Source organism: Pimephales promelas, chromosome 5 (genome assembly GCF_988280905.1).
Source record: "Pimephales promelas chromosome 5, fPimPro1.hap1.1, whole genome shotgun sequence".
Classification (NCBI taxonomy): domain Eukaryota; kingdom Metazoa; phylum Chordata; class Actinopteri; order Cypriniformes; family Leuciscidae; genus Pimephales; species Pimephales promelas.
This window is the reverse complement of record NC_142773.1, coordinates 42,504,811-42,527,520: the sequence shown is the minus strand read 5'-3', so window position 1 is coordinate 42,527,520 and position 22,710 is coordinate 42,504,811. Positions and strand designations below refer to the sequence as shown.

Sequence of the window (22,710 nt, the reverse complement as noted above, 5' to 3'; positions counted from 1 at the left end):
TGAGATGTAAAATGTATAAACTATCATGAAGGTCTCTAGCGTTATATTTTGCAAATGAACTAAAATCGAAACCATTATATTGTTTTTTGCCTTCATAAAACAGCACAAGACTTTAAGAATAGGCATTCTGTTTTTGCTGGGTATTTAGAGAAACGAGAAATTTCGAGAAAGGTGTTTTCTCCTGAATAAAAGCTATGACATTATCTAAGGATTTAAAAAGCTAAAGCTAAGGATTTATTTCTTGCAAGTGTAGAAATAAGGTCTAAAGTATTTTAATTTTCCTATATTATAGTGTAATGTAGACTAAAATATACTTTTGAAATACTCATTTCCATTTATATAGTACATTTATAGGCTACATGGATTTTACGTCATAGGAATAATTATATAAATCATTGTTTTTTTTTTTATTATTTATTTGAGCATCTAAAATCCACAAGGTTAAATCTAGTAACATAAGCCAGCATAGTAGGCCAAACGAAAGAAAGATACATGCGCAATGAATATGTAAGAAAATAAATAAAAACGTGAATATGGTGCTCAAAAGGCAGAAGCTTAAGCTTATTAACGCAACGCCTGCCCCCTTTTATACATTTAAGCAGTAGATACATTACTACAATCGAGAAAACAATTGATACATATTTGTGTTGGTCTGCATTATATTGTTACATTATTATAATAATTGTTTGGCATCCTAAAACACCATTGGTAATGTAGACTGAGACTCTCATACCTAATTAAAAAGATGTTTGAACCCTGTTTATTGTCCTGGTACAAATCAATGCTTTATCTTTGTTTAATGAGCAGTTCATGGGTTGAAGCTCTTAATTTCAAAGATCACGACGAGACTGATGCATTTAATTTTCTACATGGCAGTTCAATTAACATTGTATTTTTAGACCACTGGTATTAAGTGGCAAGGAGCAAAGGCCTAAAATGCACCAGAATGCAGGAAATCACATTTACGAAATTCAAAATTTGATGGGGGAGAACCCCCGGCCTAGACAACCCACCCTCCCACAACACACAGCCCCACCTACAATATTTTTCACCAGCCGCCACTGATGCCATTTTCACAAGATGTAAAGTAAATCCCCAGAGTGTGTGTGTGAAGTTTTAGCACAAAATGCCGCAAAGATAGGCCTATTTTTAAATAGCATGTTAAAGTTGTCACTTTTTGAGGGTTTGCAAAAACGCACTGTTTTGTGCCTGGCCCTTTAAATGCAAATGAGCTGCTGCCAAGGGAGGGGTTTCAAGAGCTGTGAGTGTTAGCAGCTGCAATCACCTCACACAGAAACACACTAAATGACAGAAACTGTTCTGCCTTTAATGTTGAAACGGAGTCAGACAAAGATGGAGAGACTCAAGAAGAAGTGAGAACGTGTAGAATGCAAAAGGACGCCTCTGCTAGTTAATAAATTTATGTTGCTGATGTGGAGTTAACTATCTTCAATTAGGATATTCTGTCATGTATTGAGAATGAGGAGTTGACGTCATTTTACAATGCCCCTCCCCTTTCCGCCATGTTGGTAGGATTCCCACGACAAAACAGTATTGATTACTTGTGTTTTTAGCTCGGTAGTAGAGGAGTTTCTCGCAATACCGCACTGTTTTACCATGCCTGGAAGTAACTGCTGCGTTAAAAACCGATAAAAACCCTGGTAACCGATAGCCACCTACCATCATGGCCGAATGGCTCAGACCCCGCCCAAATAGGCACGTGACTCCTCATTCTCAATAGAAACAGTTACGAGATACACACAGAGGGACTTTCTATTCCATGTGAAGAGTCGGATGCTAAAGTTTGAGCTGACTCACAAATGTACTCTTATACAACAACTTTTCCTCTATGTACATTTGTACCTTTATGTACATTATGTACAATATGTACCTTGTACATTTTAGGGTTAGTGATGACGTCACTAACCTGGGAGGAATGTCGTGTAGTTCTACCAGCCTTGTTGTAGTCCTTTTCTTTAAGCAACATTTCACACTAACTAAAGTTAGAAAAGTGAAATCAAACTTAACCACCCGTTTAAAATCAACACAAACAAAATTAACAACTTTTCACATCATTATGCAAATATGGATAAAGCGTTTGTGATTTAACATCCAATGATGTTTTTATAGGGGACATGGAAGATATTTTAGGTTGGGGGTGCAGTATTAATAGACACTTTTTAATAATAAACAATATATCAAGTCTATAAAACTCGTCAACAGGGTTTCTACACTCGTTTAAACAACAACCCAATCCCGGTCATTTGACTGCACATCACATAGTGCTAGGCCTATTTGACATTATTGATTCGGCGTTTCAATCGTTATTCAACGGACTGGTCTACGGTAAATTAAGCCTTAAACTGTCAATAAAAGAGCCTGCACAGCGACAGGAAATAAAAATGAACACAAAAACCTGGTTAGAGCCTACCTTACACAACACCGACGGTGGACTTGAGCTCACGAGTAGAGGACCGTAGACCGTAAAAGAAGAAGAGAAGTGTAGAGGACGCACACATATGGACACACACACTTCTATCCACAAACTGCAACGGTCATAATATGACGTCACGCTTTTTTGTTTTAAACAAAACAAATTAACGTACGAAACGGTTAGTTCCGGTCCACGATTTTGATTGGTCAATACTATGACCGCTTCACCCAATGGTATCACTACACCACCCCTAGCAACCACTCTTGACAACGTAAACATGATCTCATTGATGTTGTTTATTGAAGCTTAACTTATATGGGTAGAGATCAAGTAAGCTAGTGTGCCTGCATTTACAGTAGGTAGATATAGCGTTTTCCTTCAGGTCAGTCTAATATTTGTTTTAAAAATCCGTTTGAATGTCCGCCGCGATATTTTGTCATTTTCAATTCCCGTGCCTTACACGCATTCAGTTGTGTATTACTTTTCCGCGTTCACAACAAATCCTTCCAATATAAAAGTCTTCTTTGTAGACAGACTCACTCATACAGTCAGTCTTTGGCGACATCTAGAGGCGAAATAATGTAACTTGCTGTTCAAGGTCAGGGACTATTTCTTCCAGCAGAGGAAGGCTTTAGCGATTTTCTTCATAAAAATTGCATTGATACAATTTTGGGGGCTTTATTATTTGTATTGTGTGTAACTGTTTTATAAAAGCATACGGTACTCTACTCCTGTATCTGAAATAATTCACGGCGGTTGATACTCCGCTTCGGGTTGTGCTTCAGCCGTGACTTAACTAACGTTAGGTCTCTCCATACTTTAAGTGGGCTATTAGAAAATTGTTATTATGTGTTAAATTGTTTATTAAAAATACTAAATGCTAAGAATTCAAAAAATGTGAATGCACAAATATTTGGGTTTCATTTACAATCCTGTGAAAACAGACTGCAGCAGCACCCTTTCTGCGTCTGACTCACCCTGACTCTTTAAATAAAAAATACATTTACCATAAGTTTTTGATGGATCTTGTGCCTTAATTTGGCGCATTTTTTCTTTCTAGTAAACCCATTTTTTCTTCTATTTATTTTACGCTAGGTCTTGCTATAGCCTAGTTGTAAATGTCTAAATTCTTTATAAAAACAATTAAGTTAAAATAAAGTTAGTTACAATTGAGTAATCTAAGATAATATAGTATAAGTGTATTAAAAGTGTTTCAATTAAGGGTAATTAGTTATGGTAAACTAGAAAAAAAGCAAAAAAAAAAAACCTTAATCGATTGCATTTACTGAATGAGCACTGTGCCACTGTTCGTCCGACTGTTACTGTACTTCATTACATTTTTGATTCTAAATTGTTTTGAATATTTACTGTATTTTATTTTTATTCTAAACTGTTTTATTATTCTGATTTCTTTTGATTATTTTAATTTCTTCTATGTAAAGCACTTTGAATTATCATTATGTATGAAATGTGCTATATAAATAAACTTGACTTGCCTTGAAAGAGATGCCTGTATTGGATAGGTTGTCAACTCAAATCTAATCCTGTAACCCTGAGTTTGTTCAACTACCATCATGGTAAAGGCCCTGAGCGAACATGAAGTTATATTTATACAGCCAACATAAACTGTAACAAGTATCACTCAATACATTCATGTTATGCCTTCATTATAAAAAAAAAAAAATATTGTTTACTATTTATAATGAAGTCTGAATATGAAATTGACATTAAAAGTTAAACCATGAAACTATTTAACAGAAAAAACAAAATGCTCTGACCAACATCTGAACATACCAGCAATGAAACGACACACTCTCGAGTAATTTTCCATTTTTATTTTCTTTATTTAGATTTACATAATCCACTTGACTTTCCTGTCTGCTGTGAGAAATGTGACGTTTGTGCCCTGTACAGTCCAGTCCCTCGCGTGTACTCTGAGGGAAGGAAGCGAGTGCAGGAGGGAAGGAATGACACGGGAATGAGAGAGTAAAGCGCCGAGGTGGGGTTACAGTGGGAGACGTGTCGTTCAGCGGTTTATAACTTGTCCAGGAAGTTGTCGAGTGCCGGCATGCCCTCTTTCAGGCCCTTGCGCTTGCGTGTCTCGGCGACGATCTGGAAAGGCTTGGACGCGGCGTCTTTGGGGTCGCCGGGCAGAATCTGCCAGTGGTCGAACACACACTGAGGGAACGCCTGACCGCCGGTGTTGGAGCGCAGATCCGCTGTGAAACCTACACACACACAGAACATTAGTGTTACTCACATTTGCAAAGAAACAGGTGTTTTTTTTATTAAAATGTGACTCAAGTTGTTATAGTGGTCAATAAAGTGCATTTTAATGATCTACTAATACTCTTTTGTCCGAGTGAAAAATAAATACTCTCGTACATTTCATTGTGACGACCATATAAATGTGATGTCAGAACCACTCACCACCAATGGTGGGTCACTCAGAAAACAACAGGCCAACCAGAAGAGAGGCTCATGAAAATCAAGTAAACGGGACAAAATTGACAATTTCTTGGTAAACATATTTTAAGATGGTTTTTGGTACTTGTACCGCAAATATATATTCTTAAAGAAATCAATCTGAAATAAAACTTCAGAAAGTTGTACAATATGGGACCTTTAATTAAATGCGACTAAATAGTGGTCACTTAAAAATCTTCGAATACAACGCTTTTGTCTGATTAAAAGAAAAATTGGACCAGTGATTATATAGCAAATTATTTTTAAAGACAAAATCATTTGCATTTTACTAATGCTTATTTAGAATAATAATTTTGTATGATTTAGATATTAGACATATACCCCTTAATCACACGTAATTTTAGTTAATTATTACGCAGTTTAAACGAATAAAGGTAATATAAATTCACTATAATAAATAGCTAAAGCTATAAAATGAATACATGTGAACCTTAAATGTTCAATTCTCTCTATTGCTTTATCAACTGTATAAATTAACTTTTCCTTGCACTGCAAGACTTTTAGTTTTATTTTACTTTACTACTTTTTTTTGGTTAACTTTTAGTTGTCCTCTTTCATAGACCGCTATTTTCTTCTTGCTGTGTAAATCTCTTTAAATTCTTAATATTTTTCACTCTTGTAATATTCTGCAGAAGAGAGAAATGAATCTCTCATTTGTCAATCTCTCAGTGTCACTGTTGTCAACTCTGTTTACATTAGACAAATGTGCTGTAAATAAGGCAAATAAACAAATCTATAAATAACTAAACATGATATATATTTAATTTGTCCCTTATTAGTGTTGATATATTGAGGAACATTTAAGTTGGATAAAAAGTGAGTTAACACATCAACCTCAGCATGTAAATGCAGTGTTGAGCTCGTAATGTGAGTTACAGGGACAGACAGAACACACCTGTGTTTATCAGGTGGAGAGAGGCTCATCAAAGGCTTTGAGTGAGTATCCCACAGAAAAGGATAACAAAATCTATTAATAGCTGACTTTGGAGGGCTTATATTTACACTGACTGTTACAGCAAGGGAATTACTCACCCGTGACTGACTGAGATGGAGCAAATGTATCTTTATTTTTGTGTATCGGGTTTTTGCGTCTGGGTTGCGATTAAAAAATCTTGCCAAAAAAGCACCTCATAATGTGTTCGAGCTTTACATTTAACTCTATTATACAGGGAAAACATGACTTGATGTGTATGCAACTGATTGGTGGTGATTCAGCCCTGCGGAAGTAATTACTGTACATATTTCTGTCACTGAGTTTGGACTGAAATGGTCTTTTAGATTTATTATTTGAAAAGATAATTATATCAGTTTCCATGTTGGTCTGGCAGTGTGATTGTAGACCAGAAGTCTTTGGGAACTTCTTTTCTTTTGTGCCAAGGTCTCCTTAGATACATTCAGCACTTAATTGAACTAGAGGGTGTAAATCCATTCAGGAACACAGTATTTATTTTCAGGATGAGCCTCAGTCTGTTCAGGTCACACACGCTGATGTTTCTTGATTGTCGATGGGTCGTTATATTGGGTCTTTGTATGACTGCTCATGTCCAATAAAGTTTAACCATTCTTTACTTTTAATGTTTTTGTCCAATCATTTTAAGGACTTCAGACTGTATTTAATGTTGACACACACGTGACCCATTTGTTGAGGAGTTTCAGCAATTGAATATATAAAATAAAGTAAAATGCTAGATTTATAATTTAATAATTTGTCTATAAGAAATGCAGAAAATACTACTTTAAAAAAAAAGGCTGAGTCTCTGTTTTTGTTTATTTATATATTGCTTTATGCAATGAAATTGCTTCAAAGCCGCTTTTTCCGAAAAATCAATGTGAGCCAGTGTTATTTAAGTATAATTGAGATACTGTTATAGTTTTTATTAATATCTTGGATCAGATTTTTTATTTACACATTAAGTCATTTTTTAACAATCTTTAGTTTTATCAATTGTTTTATTTATTTTAGTACATTGAGTTAAACTAAATAAAAATTAGGAACATTGATATTGCTATTCCAGGAATTTCCATTGATTCATGTCTTCAAGACTTGCATCACATTCAATCCATTTTATTTCCTGATCATAAACAGTCACAGGGCATATTTTTGCCCTTTACGCCGTCGAGTCATTATTTAACTTTTATTACAGTCTTTTAGTTATTTTGGGTTTACTCCCAACAGATATGGGCTACAGTATTTTCCAAAACTACCACATAACACACATTCAACCAAAAATGTTTATTAATCTCAATTCTAATAACGCCTCTTTGACTCTTTATTATCTCTACTAGATTAAGCAGCTCGTTTTTATCTTGTTGATGGTTTTCTTGCCAAATTTCTTTCTTTGCCTTATTTTCTAACAAGAACCAAATTCCTTTTATTCTAGAGGCAATTTTCAGCTAATTCTACAGTATGTTTATAAACCATCTAAATGAATTATCTTATCTTTTTTAGTAATTAAAACTTTAAATGGTTTATTTGTCTTTTAATTGTCCAACCTCCAGACGTCCAGTATAAAGCAAGATACCCTGATGATATATGTGAGATGTGTGGTTTATTTAAATTGCAAATGATTGTGACCGATGTGAAGGTGCAGGCGATCGAATTTATTCGAGTGAGAAACATGGCGGAATACCACAACACGGTACTAAGATTGTCAGGCTTTTCTAATTACAGCTTAGTAGGTTATAACCTGCACAAAATACAGTATAATATCATTATATTATAACAATATAATATGTAACGATAAAGTTTACAGTGGCTTCAAAAATTAATTAAAAAATCATAAAGCAAAACACACATGAGAAGAAGAGTAAGAACCTTGCTATATTTGTGTGTAATTAAATAAGAGGATGTTAAAGTTTGTAATGTGTGCCCTCATACTGCTCAGTGCTCACGTGTATGTGATCTGTTATCCATAAATGGGTATATGTTAATAAAGGTGGATTGTTCCGGTTTAACAGAAAGCCGAGTGATGTCCATGTGTTTTTCCTCCGTATTATCTACTAAAAATAACCGGTTATAATCTACGAAAATGGCTGCGCCAACAGGTTATGGGCCCAGAAGAGAAGCAGCCAGGTAACCGATGGAGATTGTATTTCGACGGAGATGAAAAAAGTTACGAACTTTGGGAGACAAAATTTCTAGGCCACCTGCGTTTGCTAGGCCTAAAGGACACCATTTTATCAGAGCCTCCCGCGCGTGGTGAAGAAGAGGAAGATCCCGTCGATAAAAACGATGAAGCATATGCTGAGCTTATTCAATACTTGGATGACAAAAGTTTGTCTCTTGTAATGAGAGATGCAGCGGACGACGGTAGGAAAGCTCTACAGATTTTGAGGGGTTATTATGCTGGCAAAGGAAAACGTCTCGGTTACGTATGTAACCCTCGTTCCCTGAGTAGGGAACGGAGACGTTACGTCAGAAGTGACGGAGATTGGGGGGTTTCGCATAGAAAGCCAATCCTCTTCGAGTATTTAAACACGAGCCAATGGCATGCAATGCCTTGGGGCTGCGGAAATTTGCATAGCGTACTCCGCCCTACTCCGTGAGTATAAAAGGAGGAAGTGAACGCAACCGCAGTATGTCTTCGCTGAGGAGCCAAGACTGAACTCGGCATCTACCCAGCGATACAGCAGAAGTGGCAGGGAGACGTAACGTCTCCGTTCCCTACTCAGGAAAACGAGGGTTACATACGTAACCGAGACGTTCCCTTTCGTAGTCACTTCGAGTTACGTCAGAAGTGACGGAGATTGGGGGTCTGTGCCATCACGCCAACTTCAGGCTGTCTTCCAGTGCCCTGCGAAAGTCTGAACCCCCGAGCCTTACCTGTTTTCCTTAGGGGATCCGACTTAGACACAGGATTACCAAGGTACACTGGGAAACATATCCCGAAGGGGACATGCTACCAGCTGCCTACCGAAGGGAGGACTTACGAATACACATATGGCCACATAGGAACACATATGGAATCGCTGGAGCACCAACCGCAGGTGGCTACTAATTTCAGCTCCAGGGGTGGCAGATGGCTTGCCAAGGGAAGACACATGCTCAGAGAGGCTTACAGTGGATAATACACATGAGACGGTTACCAAGGGGGAACCGTACGCATGGAGGCACCTAGCCAGCATCCAGAGCCACAGCAGTGGTGCCCGCATCGTCGGTGCTGGAGGACTCAAGGCTTCAATGGAAGAACTGAGGAATATCGCACTTATCCAGTCCGGGGAGTGGAGTGGCGAGCAAGCGAAGACACCTGAGCGGATCCAGAACTGGCCGAAACGAGTACGTGAGAGGATACCGGCTCAATTCGCAGATTATAGAATCTGGCGAAGGTGTTGGGTGTCGCCCAGCCTGCAGCTCTGCAGATGTCTGTTAGCGAGGCGCCGTGCGCTAAGCCCAAGAGGAGGCCACACTCCGAGTGGAATGGGCCGTCACACCAAGGGGGCACGGAAGGCCTTGCTGCTGGTAAGACAAAGCAATGGCATCCACTATCCAGTGGGACAGCCGTTGCTTTGAGAGAGCCCTTCCCTTCTGGCTCCCCCCATGACAGACAAAGAGCTGGTCTGAGGTCCTGAACCACTGCGTTCTGTCGACATAGGTGCGGAGAGCACGTACCGGACAGAGCAGTGCCAAGGCTGGGTCTGCCTCCTCCAGGGGCAGCGCTTGCAGGTTCACCACCAGGTCCCGGAGGGGAGTGGTAGGAACCTTGGGCATATATCCAGGCCGGGGTCTCAGGAATACGTGAGAGTAAGCCGGCCTGAACTCCAGGCACACTTCGTCAACAGAGAGTGCGAGCAGGTCCCTTACTCTCCTGATGGAGACCAATGCAATCAGGAGTGCTGTCACATAGGACAGGGCAAAAACTCTACCGACTGCAAAGGCTCCAGGGGAGGCCTCTGCAGAGCACCCAGGTCTACTGAGAGGTCCCCAGAGGGCAGGAGGGGAGGGAGGCGGATTTAGCCCCCTCGCTCCCCTCAGGAACCTGATGACCAGGTCATGCTTCCCATAGACTTACCTTTCACTGCATCATGAGACGCGGCAATGGCCGCAACATAAATCCAAAGGGTGGAGGGCGACAGCCTACGCTCCAACCCCTCTTGCAGGAAGGAAGCACGACACCGATCGAACATCTCCGGGGGTCTTCTCAGCGAGAAGAACACCAATTGACGAAGAGGTTCCACTTCAACGCATAAAGGTGTCTCGTGGACGACGCTCTTGCGGAAGTGATGGTTGCCGCCACCGCAGGTGGCAGCGAACTCAAACCTGCCTCGTCCCGTCCTGGAGCCACACGTGCAGCCTCCAAGATCGGGACAAGGGTGCTACAGAGTGCCCCGTCTCTGAGAGAGTACGGTCTCAGAGGAATAGGCCAAGGAGGTGCTGTCGCGAGGAGCATGAGTTCGGAGAACCACGTCTTGGCGGGCCAGTAGGGGGCTACCAGCAAGACCTGCTCCTCGTCCTCCTTGATCTTGCACAACACCCGTGCAAGGAGGCTCACTGGGGGAACGCACACTTGCGTGGGCCCCATGGCCAGCTGTGCGCCAGCGCATCCGAGCCGAGAGAGCCGCGGGTCAGAGAATAAACTGGGCGCAGTGGGACGAGTCCCGAGAGGCGAACAGGTCTATCTGTGCCTCCCCGAACTGGTCCCAAATCAGCTGGACCGACTGGGGATGGAGTCGCCATTCGCCGGAGAGGAATGGGCCCGGGACAGCTCGACGGCTGCCCGGTTCCGGTCTCCAGGAATGTAGCTGCACGAAGGGACCTCAGGTGCTTCTGACTCCATATCAAGAGGTGGCGGGCGAGCTGCGACAACCGGCGCGAGCGTAGACCCCCCCCTGGTGGTAGATGTACGCTACTGCCGTAGTGTTGTCTGAGCGGACAAGCACATGCTGGCCCTTGAGCACGCTCGGAAGCGGTGCCGGGCGAGCCGTGCTGCCAACAGCTCGAGGCAATTGATGTGCATGAGGCGCTGGGCTCCTGTCCAGGAACCGGCGGCTGCATGCCCATTGCACATGGCACCCCAACCCGTGGTAGACGCATCCGTGGAGACAACGAGATGCCTGGAAACTCGCTGAATAGGGACCCTGTCCGTAAAAGGCTGAGGTTCGACCACGGGAAGAAGGTTCGGCGGCACGTCGGAGTCACTGGAACTCGGAGCGAGCCGCGATGCCATGCCCACCTCGGGACTCGATCGCGAAGCCACAGCTGAAGCGGTCTCACATGAAGCAAACCGAGCGGCGTACCGCGGATGCCATATGCCCCAGGAGCCTCTGAAATAGTTCCAGTGGAACCGCACTCTTGCCCTCGAACTGTCGAAGACAAGCCAGCAGTGAGTGCGCGCGCTCGTCGTGAGCTGCGCGGACATGGCGACCGAGTCTATCTCCATGCCGGGAAAAGAGATCCTCTGCACGGGGCAAAGTTTGCTCCTTTCCCGGTTGACCCGAAGGCCCAGACGGGCTTGGTGCCGTAGCACCAGGTCTCTGTGTTCGCAAACCCGAGCTCGAGAGTGTGCTAGTATCAGCCAGTCGTCGAGATAGTACAGGGTGCGAACCCCGTGTTCGCGAAGGGGAACAAGGGCTGCCTCGACGATCTTCGTGAAGACGCGAGGGGACAGAGCTAACCCGACTGGGAGAACGGCGTACTGGTATGCCTGGCCCTCGAAGGCAAACCGAAGAAACGGTCTGTGTCGAGGGAGAATGGAGACATGGAAGTACGCGTCCTTCAGGTCGATCGCTGCAAACCAATCCTGATACCGAACACATTCGAAAATGCGTTTGGCCGTGAGCATTTTGAACGGTAGTCGATGGAGAGAACGGTTCAAAATGCGCAGGTTCAGGATCGGTCGTAACCCACCGGTCTTTTTTGGGGACAATGAAGTAGGGGCTGTAAGCCCGGACCTCACCTCGGCTGGAGGGACCGTCTCGATTGCACCCTTCGCCAGCAGGGTCGCAATCTCCGCTCTCAAGACTGGGGCATAGCCACCAAACATCGCGGAGCGAACTCCCCTGAAGCGGGGAAGAGACCGTGCGAACTGAATCGCGTAGCCGAATCTGATCGTTCTGATGACCCAGTGGGATACCCGGGAAGCGCTAGCTAGGCTTCCAGGAAGTGAGCCAACGGGGTCATGCGAACCACAGACGTCCCCCCGGAGGGGCAGCGAGGCGGGTCGACCGGCATGCGTGCAGGAGTTACCCCGTCCGGATGCACCGTCGAAACCCGCTCCCCGACAGAAGAGACCAGGGAAGGCAGAGCGTTCCACGGGGGTCTGTTCTGCCGGGGGTCTGGCGACAGAGGGGGAAGGGATTGGCGTAGCCCGGGGACGACACACGCACCCTTCCGCGCCCTCCGAGACAGAGAGGAATGAACGGGGCGACGCAATGGACGTCGTGCGCGCTCATGCCAGTCTGTGTGCTCCATGACAGTGTCAGCTTTTCCTCAACCAGCTCAGGGAGCTAGCTAGAACAAAAGATTCTCCACCGGCCCTCCACCGGGGAAGGAGGGGCCCTGCCACCGCCTCCTGAGAAAAACCATGACACTATCACTGAGCGGCCCGCCTCAGGAACATCGCTTCGCCTGGCGTTTAGCGGGGCACACGGCCTGAGGGGGGGGGGGACGCTTACCTGTGGCCTCCTCCGCGACGCGAACCGGCTGAAGGCTGCTGCTGGGGCCGCGTGGGAGGGAAGGGAGCCGCAGGGGGGCGTCCTTGGCGGCGAGCTGGCGGAGGCGTCCGAGCCGACGGCTGGTTGGAGGCAGCAGCTGGCCGTCGGGGCAGAGAAACCGCCTTCGTCTGCTCCTAGGCGGTCGAGAAGTGCTGGGCAAAGTCCTGGACCGCACCGCCGAACATATGATGCTCCTGGACCACAGCGGTGGGCATCACCTGACCAAGGGAGCGAGCGACCGCCTCCGTGACCCGTTTAAGGACAAGGTAGGCGGCAGGCTCGCAGCTCGCTTGGTCCGTCACCTCCTCGTGCACATTCCTGAGCAGCTAGCTTTGTAGGTGCTCATCATATGCAGGGCGGAGGCTGCCTGTCCCGCCGCTCTACAGAATCGCGCCGCCATAGACGACGAGAACCCATAGGCTTTGGAGGGGCATCTGAGAGCAACCGCCGGTTGACCGGGGGAGCCCCAGCGTACCCACAGACAGCCGCATCGCCGAGGGGAGGAAGGGCGGGGAACTAAAGCACGCCTTTTTTTTTTTTTTTTTAATTATTTATTTATTTATTTTTTAGTGCGTGTCAGTTCCGCATGCAACTCGGGGAAAAAAGGAAATTGGGGTTGGCCGTGGCCGTAAGGCGGCAGCGTTACCCAAAAACCAATTATTCAGCCGCGAGAGATCGGGATGGGGCGGAGTTCCACCCCCACCCGATGCTCACGGACGCCCGAGATAACACGGCCATCATCGCGGGATCAGACACGGCGGCGCTGACGCTCCCGAGGGAGGCAACGCGGCCGCATCCTCACTTCCCGAGGAGTCAAGCCCGCCTAGTGATGCTGTGATCGACATCGCATCATCATCTGGAGCGCTGCCCGAAGCAGCCGGTGCCACCAAAGAAGCAACCGACTGAATCGAACTAACGCTCGCTGGCTCTCGCACTGAGGCGGGAGGTGTGGCCCGAGGAATCGTCGGGGCTTTGTCCCACACCATCACCGTAAAATCACCAGGTCCCCGGGTCGACGGGCCCCCTATGGAGGAAACCGATCGAGCGGGGGGGACCGGGACTCTCACTCAAGTGAGATCATTGAGTCTCGACCTCAGTGTAGAGATGGTCATGTTCCCACAGAAGGAACATGAGTCATCCACGAACGCTGCTGCTGCATGCTGAAAAGCCCAGGCATACAGAGCAGCGATCGTGACCATCAGATGACGACAGAAATCAACCACACCCAGAAGAACACGGGCGAACCGTCTTTAAAAAGACGTGCGCGTGCAGCTCTTTCAATGAGAGGAGGAAATTCACTCTTTCAGCGCTGAAGCGACCAGGGAGAAGCGCAAGTCTGGCAGACCACTGCTCAGATCGCAGGCGATGCAGAATCTCGCTGGGTACCGCCGTCACACCAACACTGAAGAGGACGCTCGTCTCGAAGAGTCTTGAACAGTGCTTTCAGGAGTGAAGAGGTTCTCTTGGCTCCGAAGCGAAAACATACTGCGGTTGCGTTCACTTCCTCCTTTTATACTCACGGAGTAGGGCGGAGTACGCTATGCAAATTTCCGCAGCCCCAAGGCATTGCATGCCATTGGCTCGTGTTTAAATACTCGAAGAGGATTGGCTTTCTATGCGAAACCCCCCAATCTCCGTCACTTCTGACGTAACTCGAAGTGACTACGAAAGGGAACCGCGAATAATCAGCTTGTACACAGAGTTAACGTCGCTGCAGAAAATGGCAAATGAGAGCGTCACGGATTATATTATTCGAGCAGAAACCGCAATCACAGCTCTGAGAAGTGCTGAAGAGACTCTCAGTGATGGACTGCTAATTGCGATGATTTTGAAAGGTTTGCCAGACTCGTTTAAACCGTTCGCTATCCATATCACACAAAGTGATGAAGATATAACGTTTGCTCAGTTCAAAACCAAGCTGAGAAGTTTTGAGAGTACGGAAAAGTTTCACACCAGCGCGAGTGATGATAACGTGATGAGAGCGAGTGCCTCAGCTCCGCAACAGAGGGGACGAGAACGACTAACGTCAGCAGACTCGGACTTTACGTGCTATAACTGCGGTCAAAAGGGACACAAAGCCCGTGCTTGCCCGAGCCAAAATCACAAAAGACCGTGGTGCAGTTACTGTAAAAGCTCGACGCACAAAGATGAAAATTGCAGACGCAAAAAGAGAGACAATGTTAAACAAGCCGCTGAAAAAGAGGACAACGACGAACACACATTTGTCTTCAGAGCGAGTGACAGCCAATTTTACAGTGTGCAACGAAAGGGACTAATGGTTGACACTGGTGCGACATCGCACATTATTACAGACATTGAAAAATTCAAAAAGTTTGATGACAAATTCCAGCCGGAGAAACACTACATCGAGTTGGCTGACGGGACCAGAGCGAGCGGAGTGGCGTTAAAAAGAGGAGATGCGGAGGTGTGTCTGATTGACAACGAGGGACAACAGGTGAAGACGACGCTGAGGAGCGCGTTGTATATCCCATCGTACCCGCAGGACATCTTTTCTGTTAAAGCTGCAACGACGAATGGAGCCTCAATCAACTTTCAACAAGGACGTGATGAACTCATTCACAAAAATGGTACAAAATTTCACATTCAAGAATACAACAGACTGTACTATCTGAACACTGTCAACGAGGACAATGATAGTTGTAACGGATGTTATGACATTCAAACCTGGCATCAGATTCTCGGCCACTGCAATTATGATGACGTTTCCAAATTGCAAGATGTGGTAGAGGGAATGAAGATCAAAGGGAAGAGTAAGATTGATAAATCCAAACTGAACTGCGAGGTTTGCACACAAGGTAAATTTGTTCAGGTTAGAAACAGGGAACCTGACACACGTGCTAAGTCTGCACTTGAACTAGTGCACACAGATCTAGCTGGTCCTATTGACCCAGTAGCTAAAGATGGTTTCAAGTATGCACTTGCATTTACTGATGACTACTCAGGTTCAGTGTTTGTGTATTTTCTAAAAGCTAAGAGTGACACTGTGAAAGCTACTGAAAAATTTCTCGCTGATACAGCCCCTTATGGGACTATAAAGTGTGTTAGATCAGACAACGGCACCGAATTTATGGCAAAAGAGTTTCAGTCTCTATTAAGTAAGAACTGTATTCGTCATGAGACCTCAGCGCCTTACTCACCCCATCAAAATGGGACTGCTGAGAGAAATTGGAGGACGCTATTTGAAATGGCAAGATGTTTGCTCTTAGAGAGCAATCTACCCAAGATGTTGTGGACGTATGCCGTAATGACTGCTGCAGTAATTCGCAACAGGTGCTACAATGGCAGAATACGGCAAACCCCATACTATGCACTGACAGGAAGAAAACCTGATCTTTCAAAAATGAGAGTTTTTGGTTCAGCTTGTTACGCATATAAGCAGGACAAAAAGAAGTTAGATGCACGATGTGAAAAAGGGATCTTTGTAGGGTATGACAAAAACAGCCCTGCATACCTGGTCTATTATCCAGACACAGGAAAAGTTCTCAAGCACAGACTTGTGACATTTGTAACAAAGTGTGTTACTGAACACCAAACACAGACTGACATTTCAATGTCAGATGATGATTTCCATGAGGAAAGATATGTGTCCTCCCAGTCAAAAGAAGATGCGACTGATCAGATCCCAGAAGAAACTCATAAACCTAAAAATGAGACTCAAAATCAGCAATGTGCTCAGACAGAGGTAGTTGATCACAGTATGCGGTATCCTCAGAGAAACAGGAGAGCTCCTCAATATTTGTCCGATTATGTCTCTGATGTGGAATGTGATGACCATATTCTGACTAATGTGGACTTCTGTTACAGAGTGTGTGGTGTACCACAAACATTCAAGGATGCTATGAGTTCAAGTGAGTCACAGATGTGGGCTAGGGCCATGAAAGAGGAAATTAATTCTCTTGAGGAAAATGACACATTTACTCTAACTACGCTACCTGAAGGTAAACATGCAGTGGGGGGTAGATGGGTTTATGCCATCAAAAACAACGCAGATGAGACAGAGACATACAAGGCCAGATATGTTGCAAAAGGCTATAGTCAAGTGATGGGGGTAGATTATAAAGAGACTTTCTCACCAACAGCAAATATCACTTCCGTACGTGCTTTAATGCAAATGGCAACACAATATGATCTTGAACTTCATCAGATGGATGTAAAAACGGCCTATTTGCATGCTCCAATTGACTGTGAGATGTACATGGAACAGCCCGAAGGATTTGAAGTGAAGTCAGATGTAGGTGAAAAACTAGTCTGTAAACTGAACAAGTCACTGTATGGGTTAAAACAGTCAGGTAGAAATTGGAACAAAATATTACACGACTACCTATGTGAAAATGATTTTGTTCAAAATTCAGCTGACCACTGTGTGTACAGTAGACAAACTGAAAAGGAGAGAGTGATTGTTGTGATCTGGGTTGATGATTTGATCATTGCTGCTAGTAACAATGATTCACTGGATTGTGTGAAAAGGATGCTGACAGCGAGATTCAAAATGAAAGATCTGGGAAAACTAAACTATTTTCTTGGAATTGATTTTCATCAGAATGAAGGGTACGTGAAAATGAGTCAGAAAAGGTACATTTTAAAGGTACTAGAGAGATTCAATATGTCAGACTGTAAACCCAGGTCAACACCATGTGAGCAAAAACTTGACCACAATAGTGATGATGATCCTGTTGATCCTAAAAGGTATCGTGAGGCAGTGGGTAGTTTGATCTATCTGATGACATGTACCAGACCTGATCTAAGTTGGATTGTCAGTAAGTTGTCGCAGTATCTGTCCAATCCAAACGAACAACACTGGTCTACAGTGAAACATGTGATGAGGTACTTAAAAGGTACAATTGATTCTGAACTATGTTACAAGAAAAGTGAGGAAAATCTCAAACTTGTGGCATACAGTGATGCTGATTGGGCATCAGATCTAAATGACAGGCGGAGTACGACAGGATACTGTTTTAGTCTTACTCAAAATGGTCCTTTAATTTCCTGGAAGTCAAAGAAACAGTCCACAGTTGCTTTGTCTACATGTGAAGCTGAGTACATGGCATTAGCAGCAACCACACAGGAAAGCATGTATCTTGTACAGTTGTTGAATGGCATGGACAGTGGTTGTCTGTTTGAGCCAGTACAAATCTTTGAAGATAACCAAGGTGCCATTGCTCTGTCTAAGAACCCAGTGTGTCGACAAAGATGCAAGCATGTAGAGATATAAAGTATCATTTCATTCGATCAGCACTCAGTGATGGTAAAGTGACAATTGAGTATTGCCCCACTGAAGAAATGGTGGCTGATGTTATGACTAAACCAGCAACAAAGTTTAAACTTGAAAAGTTCAAAAGTCTTATGTTTGGCATGTAAATGCAGCCCAGGGGCTCGTTCTTCGTACCTCGCTAACTCAGTTAGCTGGATTTGATTGTTGTCGATTTGGCATGATCTTGGATCGTTTGGTTCTTCGACGCTCATCCTGGACTTGCTGTCATAGCAACAGGTCCGTCAGCTTGAACCTGCTCGCGAGCAGGCTTATTTCATGTAAACAGGATTAGATCGCGGCTGGCAGCACGATAGTGTAGCCTAATTTCTGAGATTTTTTTTTTTCTCGTGAAACGATCGTCGTGAGGGTGTCGTTTATGCTTTATTTTGTGGGAAATGCACATTAATGTTCGATTCGATGAGAAATGCATTTTTCCATTAAACAGGTGATAACAACAGGATCCTGCATGGAGACAGGTGTTTTATGACCCCATTCCCTGACCCAAACCCCAGACCAGTCATATTACACAACATTGCCAACATCAGAAACATAGAAGAAAAAATTAATTAAGCCTAAAATAAAAGACAAGACAAATTTGCAAAACTGTATTTGCTTAGAGTTTTATTTCAATAGTTCTTTGTAAAGAAAAGCCAGTTAATCAGTCATATTTTAAGGTCAAGTGATATTAAGAGATATTAAGGTCAACAATAGTATCTGTGTGAAATAGTGTATTTAAGTCTGAAGTTTATTTTGAAGCAACTCTATTTCTAGTGCAACTTAGTCAAGTTATTTCTCCCCCTGATTTTTGTTTTTTCAAAATATTCTATTTTCTGTTGAAGACTCAAATAGGGAACGAATTTAACCCAGTGTCGTTTGTGTCACACATGCCTAATGCAACAAATAAAAAGGAGAAGTTGACTCTACACTGCCCACCCCTTTATCACTGCTGTGTGCAGACTCTTCTGTAGGCCTTTCTGTACATGTGGACTCCTGTCAGAAATAATAGGCACAGGCACAAGTATAAATCAATTAAAGACATCAATTAGGCTAAATTAAAGTACTTCCTCAAAAGGACAGTCATCTGAGAAGTTTTCTTCACTCTCAAGTGCAATGTGATTGATAACTCATGGCAAAATATTTTTACATTAACATAAGTTTATCAGTTTTTACTTTCACAAGACAAAGCAATTTATCATTACTCAAGATTTAACAGCTGAAATGACTAAACCAGCCAACTTCATTTAATGCAGCAACACATTATTTCACAGTGTACAAAGATAATTTAAATCTCATTTCCCAGTGATGAAGGTGTTGCTGCTGCTGGTCCCTGATGTGGGTCTGGAAGAGCTGAACCCAGGGATGCCCTTCACAACAGGGCAATTCACATTCAACCCAAGGGTCAGCTCTTCTGCCAGGGTCAGGAGCATCATTATTATTTTTTTCTCAGCCTTTTTCTTGGTTGCTTTTATAAACAGACAATCATTTAATTAACAGTGCCTTTTTAAAAGAGACTAGTAGGCCTATAAGGCATAGTAAAATTACCATTAGGCCTAAGTAGAATATTTTTGTACTTCACTTTCACCATGTCCATTATTATAGTGTGGTGACTCGACATTACAATGAACAAAGTAATTATGAAAATAATAATAATAATAATAATAAGTTATTAAAACATCTAACATGGCCACCACAAACGCATTTAATTTGTCTTCTACTTTTGCCAGCACTCTCTCCTGGCTTTTGCACACTTTGAGGTGTTCCCTGGCGTTTTAATTAAAGACTGAAATTCGGCATAACCTTGCATTAAAAGCGCTTGTTCTGCTTGGGAGAAAAACTGGGCGTGTTCTTTGGCCATGCTGAACAGCCAATAGCAGCGCTGCTGATCACTGGTTCTGCTATCGATACATGTACCCTTTTAAACCAACGCGAGAACGCGCAGTTATCTCAGAGATAACTCAATCCAGCGATACTAATCATAAACAACAGGTGTGTTCGAAGAACCCAATTAGCTGGATCATGATTAGCACGATGATATTATCTTGGATGTCTCATTTGATCTTGGATGTTTTAAGCAACGTACGAAGAACGAGCCCCAGGGCTTAAATTTACTCTGAAACTCCGACTGCGACAGTGTGAATAAAATGGACTTGAGTAAGTATTTTATTATTTTAAAAAGTCACCGTCTATTCCTTGTTGATTCATAGTAAATATGACTTTTAATCAAACTCGACGTGTTTAACCCAACGTCACTATTTCTATGAGACATTGCCACTTTCACTTTCATATTGGTCTAAGCTAAATAAATTTGGTAAGATACATAGGTCTTGCTTTGTTCTCATAGTCGTTTCCTAAATATATGGCTTGTCACGGACGGGCTGCGTTTTACGTTTATTTGCAGAATACTGTCATGTATTTTAAAGTGCGTCACTGTGTAATTATGCGTGTGACAGGAGTGTGCGCGCGCAACTGAGATTTATTCATTATTTTAGTTTGCTTTTTTAACATTTGCATATTTTTTAAGTAGCTATCTATATAATTACTGAAAACATACTATTTCTGCAACAAATGGCAATTTAGTCCTGAGTTTAATGTAATTTGTGTTTTTGTTTCTTCTGATTAAGAAAATTAAACAATTCTCATTTCTTCATAATTTAACCATGGTCCATGGATGATGATTAACCTAAATTCATTCATGAGGCATTTAAAATATTATGATTAGCACATTGTTATTGCAGCTTTCTTGTTAATTGTTCAGAAAACACACACTACATTAAAACCGTGTGTTCTGTATTTGTCACAGGTGACGCCCATCATCTCTCAGAGCTCAGGATTGTGTTGATGGGATATAGAGGAGCTGGTAAGAGTTCAGCTGGAAACACCATCCTGGGCCGAGAGGAGTTTGACTTGAGGAGATCTTCTCGGTGTGTGAAGAGACATGGAGAAGTAGCAGACAGACAGATCACTGTCATTGAAGCTCCAGGATGGTGGAGTAATTTATCTGTAGAGTTCAGTCCTGAGTTACTGAAACAGGAGATTTTGCTCAGTGTGTCTCTGTGTCCTCCAGGACCACACGCTGTACTACTGATCATACGTGTGGACACTAGATTTAAAGAGACTGAGAGAAAAGTATTGCAGGAGCATCTGGATCTTCTCGGTGAGAGAGTCTGGAGTCACACTATAGTGCTGTTCACTCATGGAGACTCTCTGTTAGACACATCTATAGAGCAGCACATCGAGAGTGAAGGCCAGGATCTCCAGCGGCTGATGGACAAATGTGGGAACAGGTTTCATGTGTTCAACAATCACAACAGGAGTGACGACACTCAGATCAAGGAGCTGCTGGAGAAGATTGAGGAGACAGTGGCACAAAACAACGGCCGCCATTTTGAAATAGACAGAAAGATTTTACAGGAGGTGAAAGAGAGAAGAAGAGCAGAGGAAGAGAGAGCAGAAGAACGAATGAAGAGGATGCGAAAAAGGAGAGAAAACATCAGATCACAGATGAGTGAGTCCACATACTTTATAGTGCAGAGACACACTGAGTATATTAGGCTACATAAATCATGAAAATGTAACAGTCACAGCAATAATAGCCAGAAACTTCTTGTCATTAACCGCTATTTGTAGAGGCATTCCCAATAGATGTGTTCACATCAGATCACAGTGACGGCCCTACAATCTGTTACTGAAGGAAATAAGCACTTTAATTTCTTAAATTATCCTGCTCTTCATAGGGTGTGCTTCTGATAATAGGAATCAATTTACCTAATCCATATAAAACAATAAATAAAAACAAAAACTCTGCAAACATCTCGCATTGAATATAAAGTAATCTTAAACATCAGCTTTACACCTATAACACTCTTCATGTTTGTCCCGTCAAACACTTTGAAAGTACATTACAAGTAAACACTACTAGACTGCTAGTGTATGGAACTATATTATATTTGTTTAAAAAGAGCTATATTGTTTTAGGCAAATATGTCATGTAAAATGGACATTTGTACGATTAGAAGCTATTTTTATTAAAGCAAAAATGTCAACATATTTTGAGAACTTATACTGCTTTCATATTGGTCAATACAGATCAGATTTTGGATCAGTTTATGCCAATTTAGGCTGTTTCTTCCCCCATAAAGTGTTTTATAAAAATAAGCAGTCACAAATGGTATTTTTGGCTTTCTTTCCATCTAGTAATTGAATGTAAATGTAATACAGTCATGTATTTGCGGGTGCTAATAGCCACTAGTGCATTGATAACGCAGTCGAGAACACACACAAGAGAGAGATTTATTCATTAGTTTAGACCAGAGGTCTCAAACTCGCGGCCCGCGGGCCGCAGTGATATTTTGTGGCCCCCTACTTGATATTAAAGTTTACGCCGCCTTCACACTGGCAGTTGAAATCAGCTCCGATGCGGCTGCGAAACGACCGGAAGTCATTCATTTCCTATGGAGATTCGCAGACCGCATGCGAATGGGTCCGAAACGGGTCCGACCGAGTGCGGTGCGAAGAAAATCGTGTCCATTGGTCATCCGGATGCGTTCAAAAATTTGAACTCTTGCGAAAAGCTACGGACGGTTCCTATCCGACAATTCCAGCGGAAGTTGAGCGTTGCTATGGTACTGATAAACAAACCTGAATTATTAACTTTTAATAAAATAAATATTGATTTTATAACGATAATTTGTGATGTCATTTTTTATTTTCATGACTTTCTAACGTTTATAAGGGCAGTTAATACAATTAAATTGAAGGTAGACATTGAACTATTGACCACTATATCACATTTTTTAGCCGACCTGACATGTCAACGTCCTGAGCAACTTTCCTCACGCAGCATAACCCTCATCAGAGAGATCATACA

At 43.2% G+C, this 22,710-nt stretch overlaps 1 protein-coding gene across 3 annotated transcripts in view; it reads left to right on the top strand.

Moving 5' to 3' along the window:
• Positions 1-22,710, top strand: part of LOC120471344 (GTPase IMAP family member 8) — a 66,726-nt gene that overhangs the window by 18,179 nt on the left and 25,837 nt on the right. For 2 of the 3 annotated variants that reach the window (XM_089131599.1, XM_089131598.1), the window contains one exon: positions 20,644-21,348. In XM_089131599.1, coding sequence (XP_088987725.1) covers positions 20,644-21,348 — 705 coding nt within the window. Of the gene's footprint in view, positions 1-19,667; positions 19,995-20,643; positions 21,349-22,710 lie in introns of those variants that run through there. The other variant, XM_089131600.1, reaches the window with a different exon arrangement.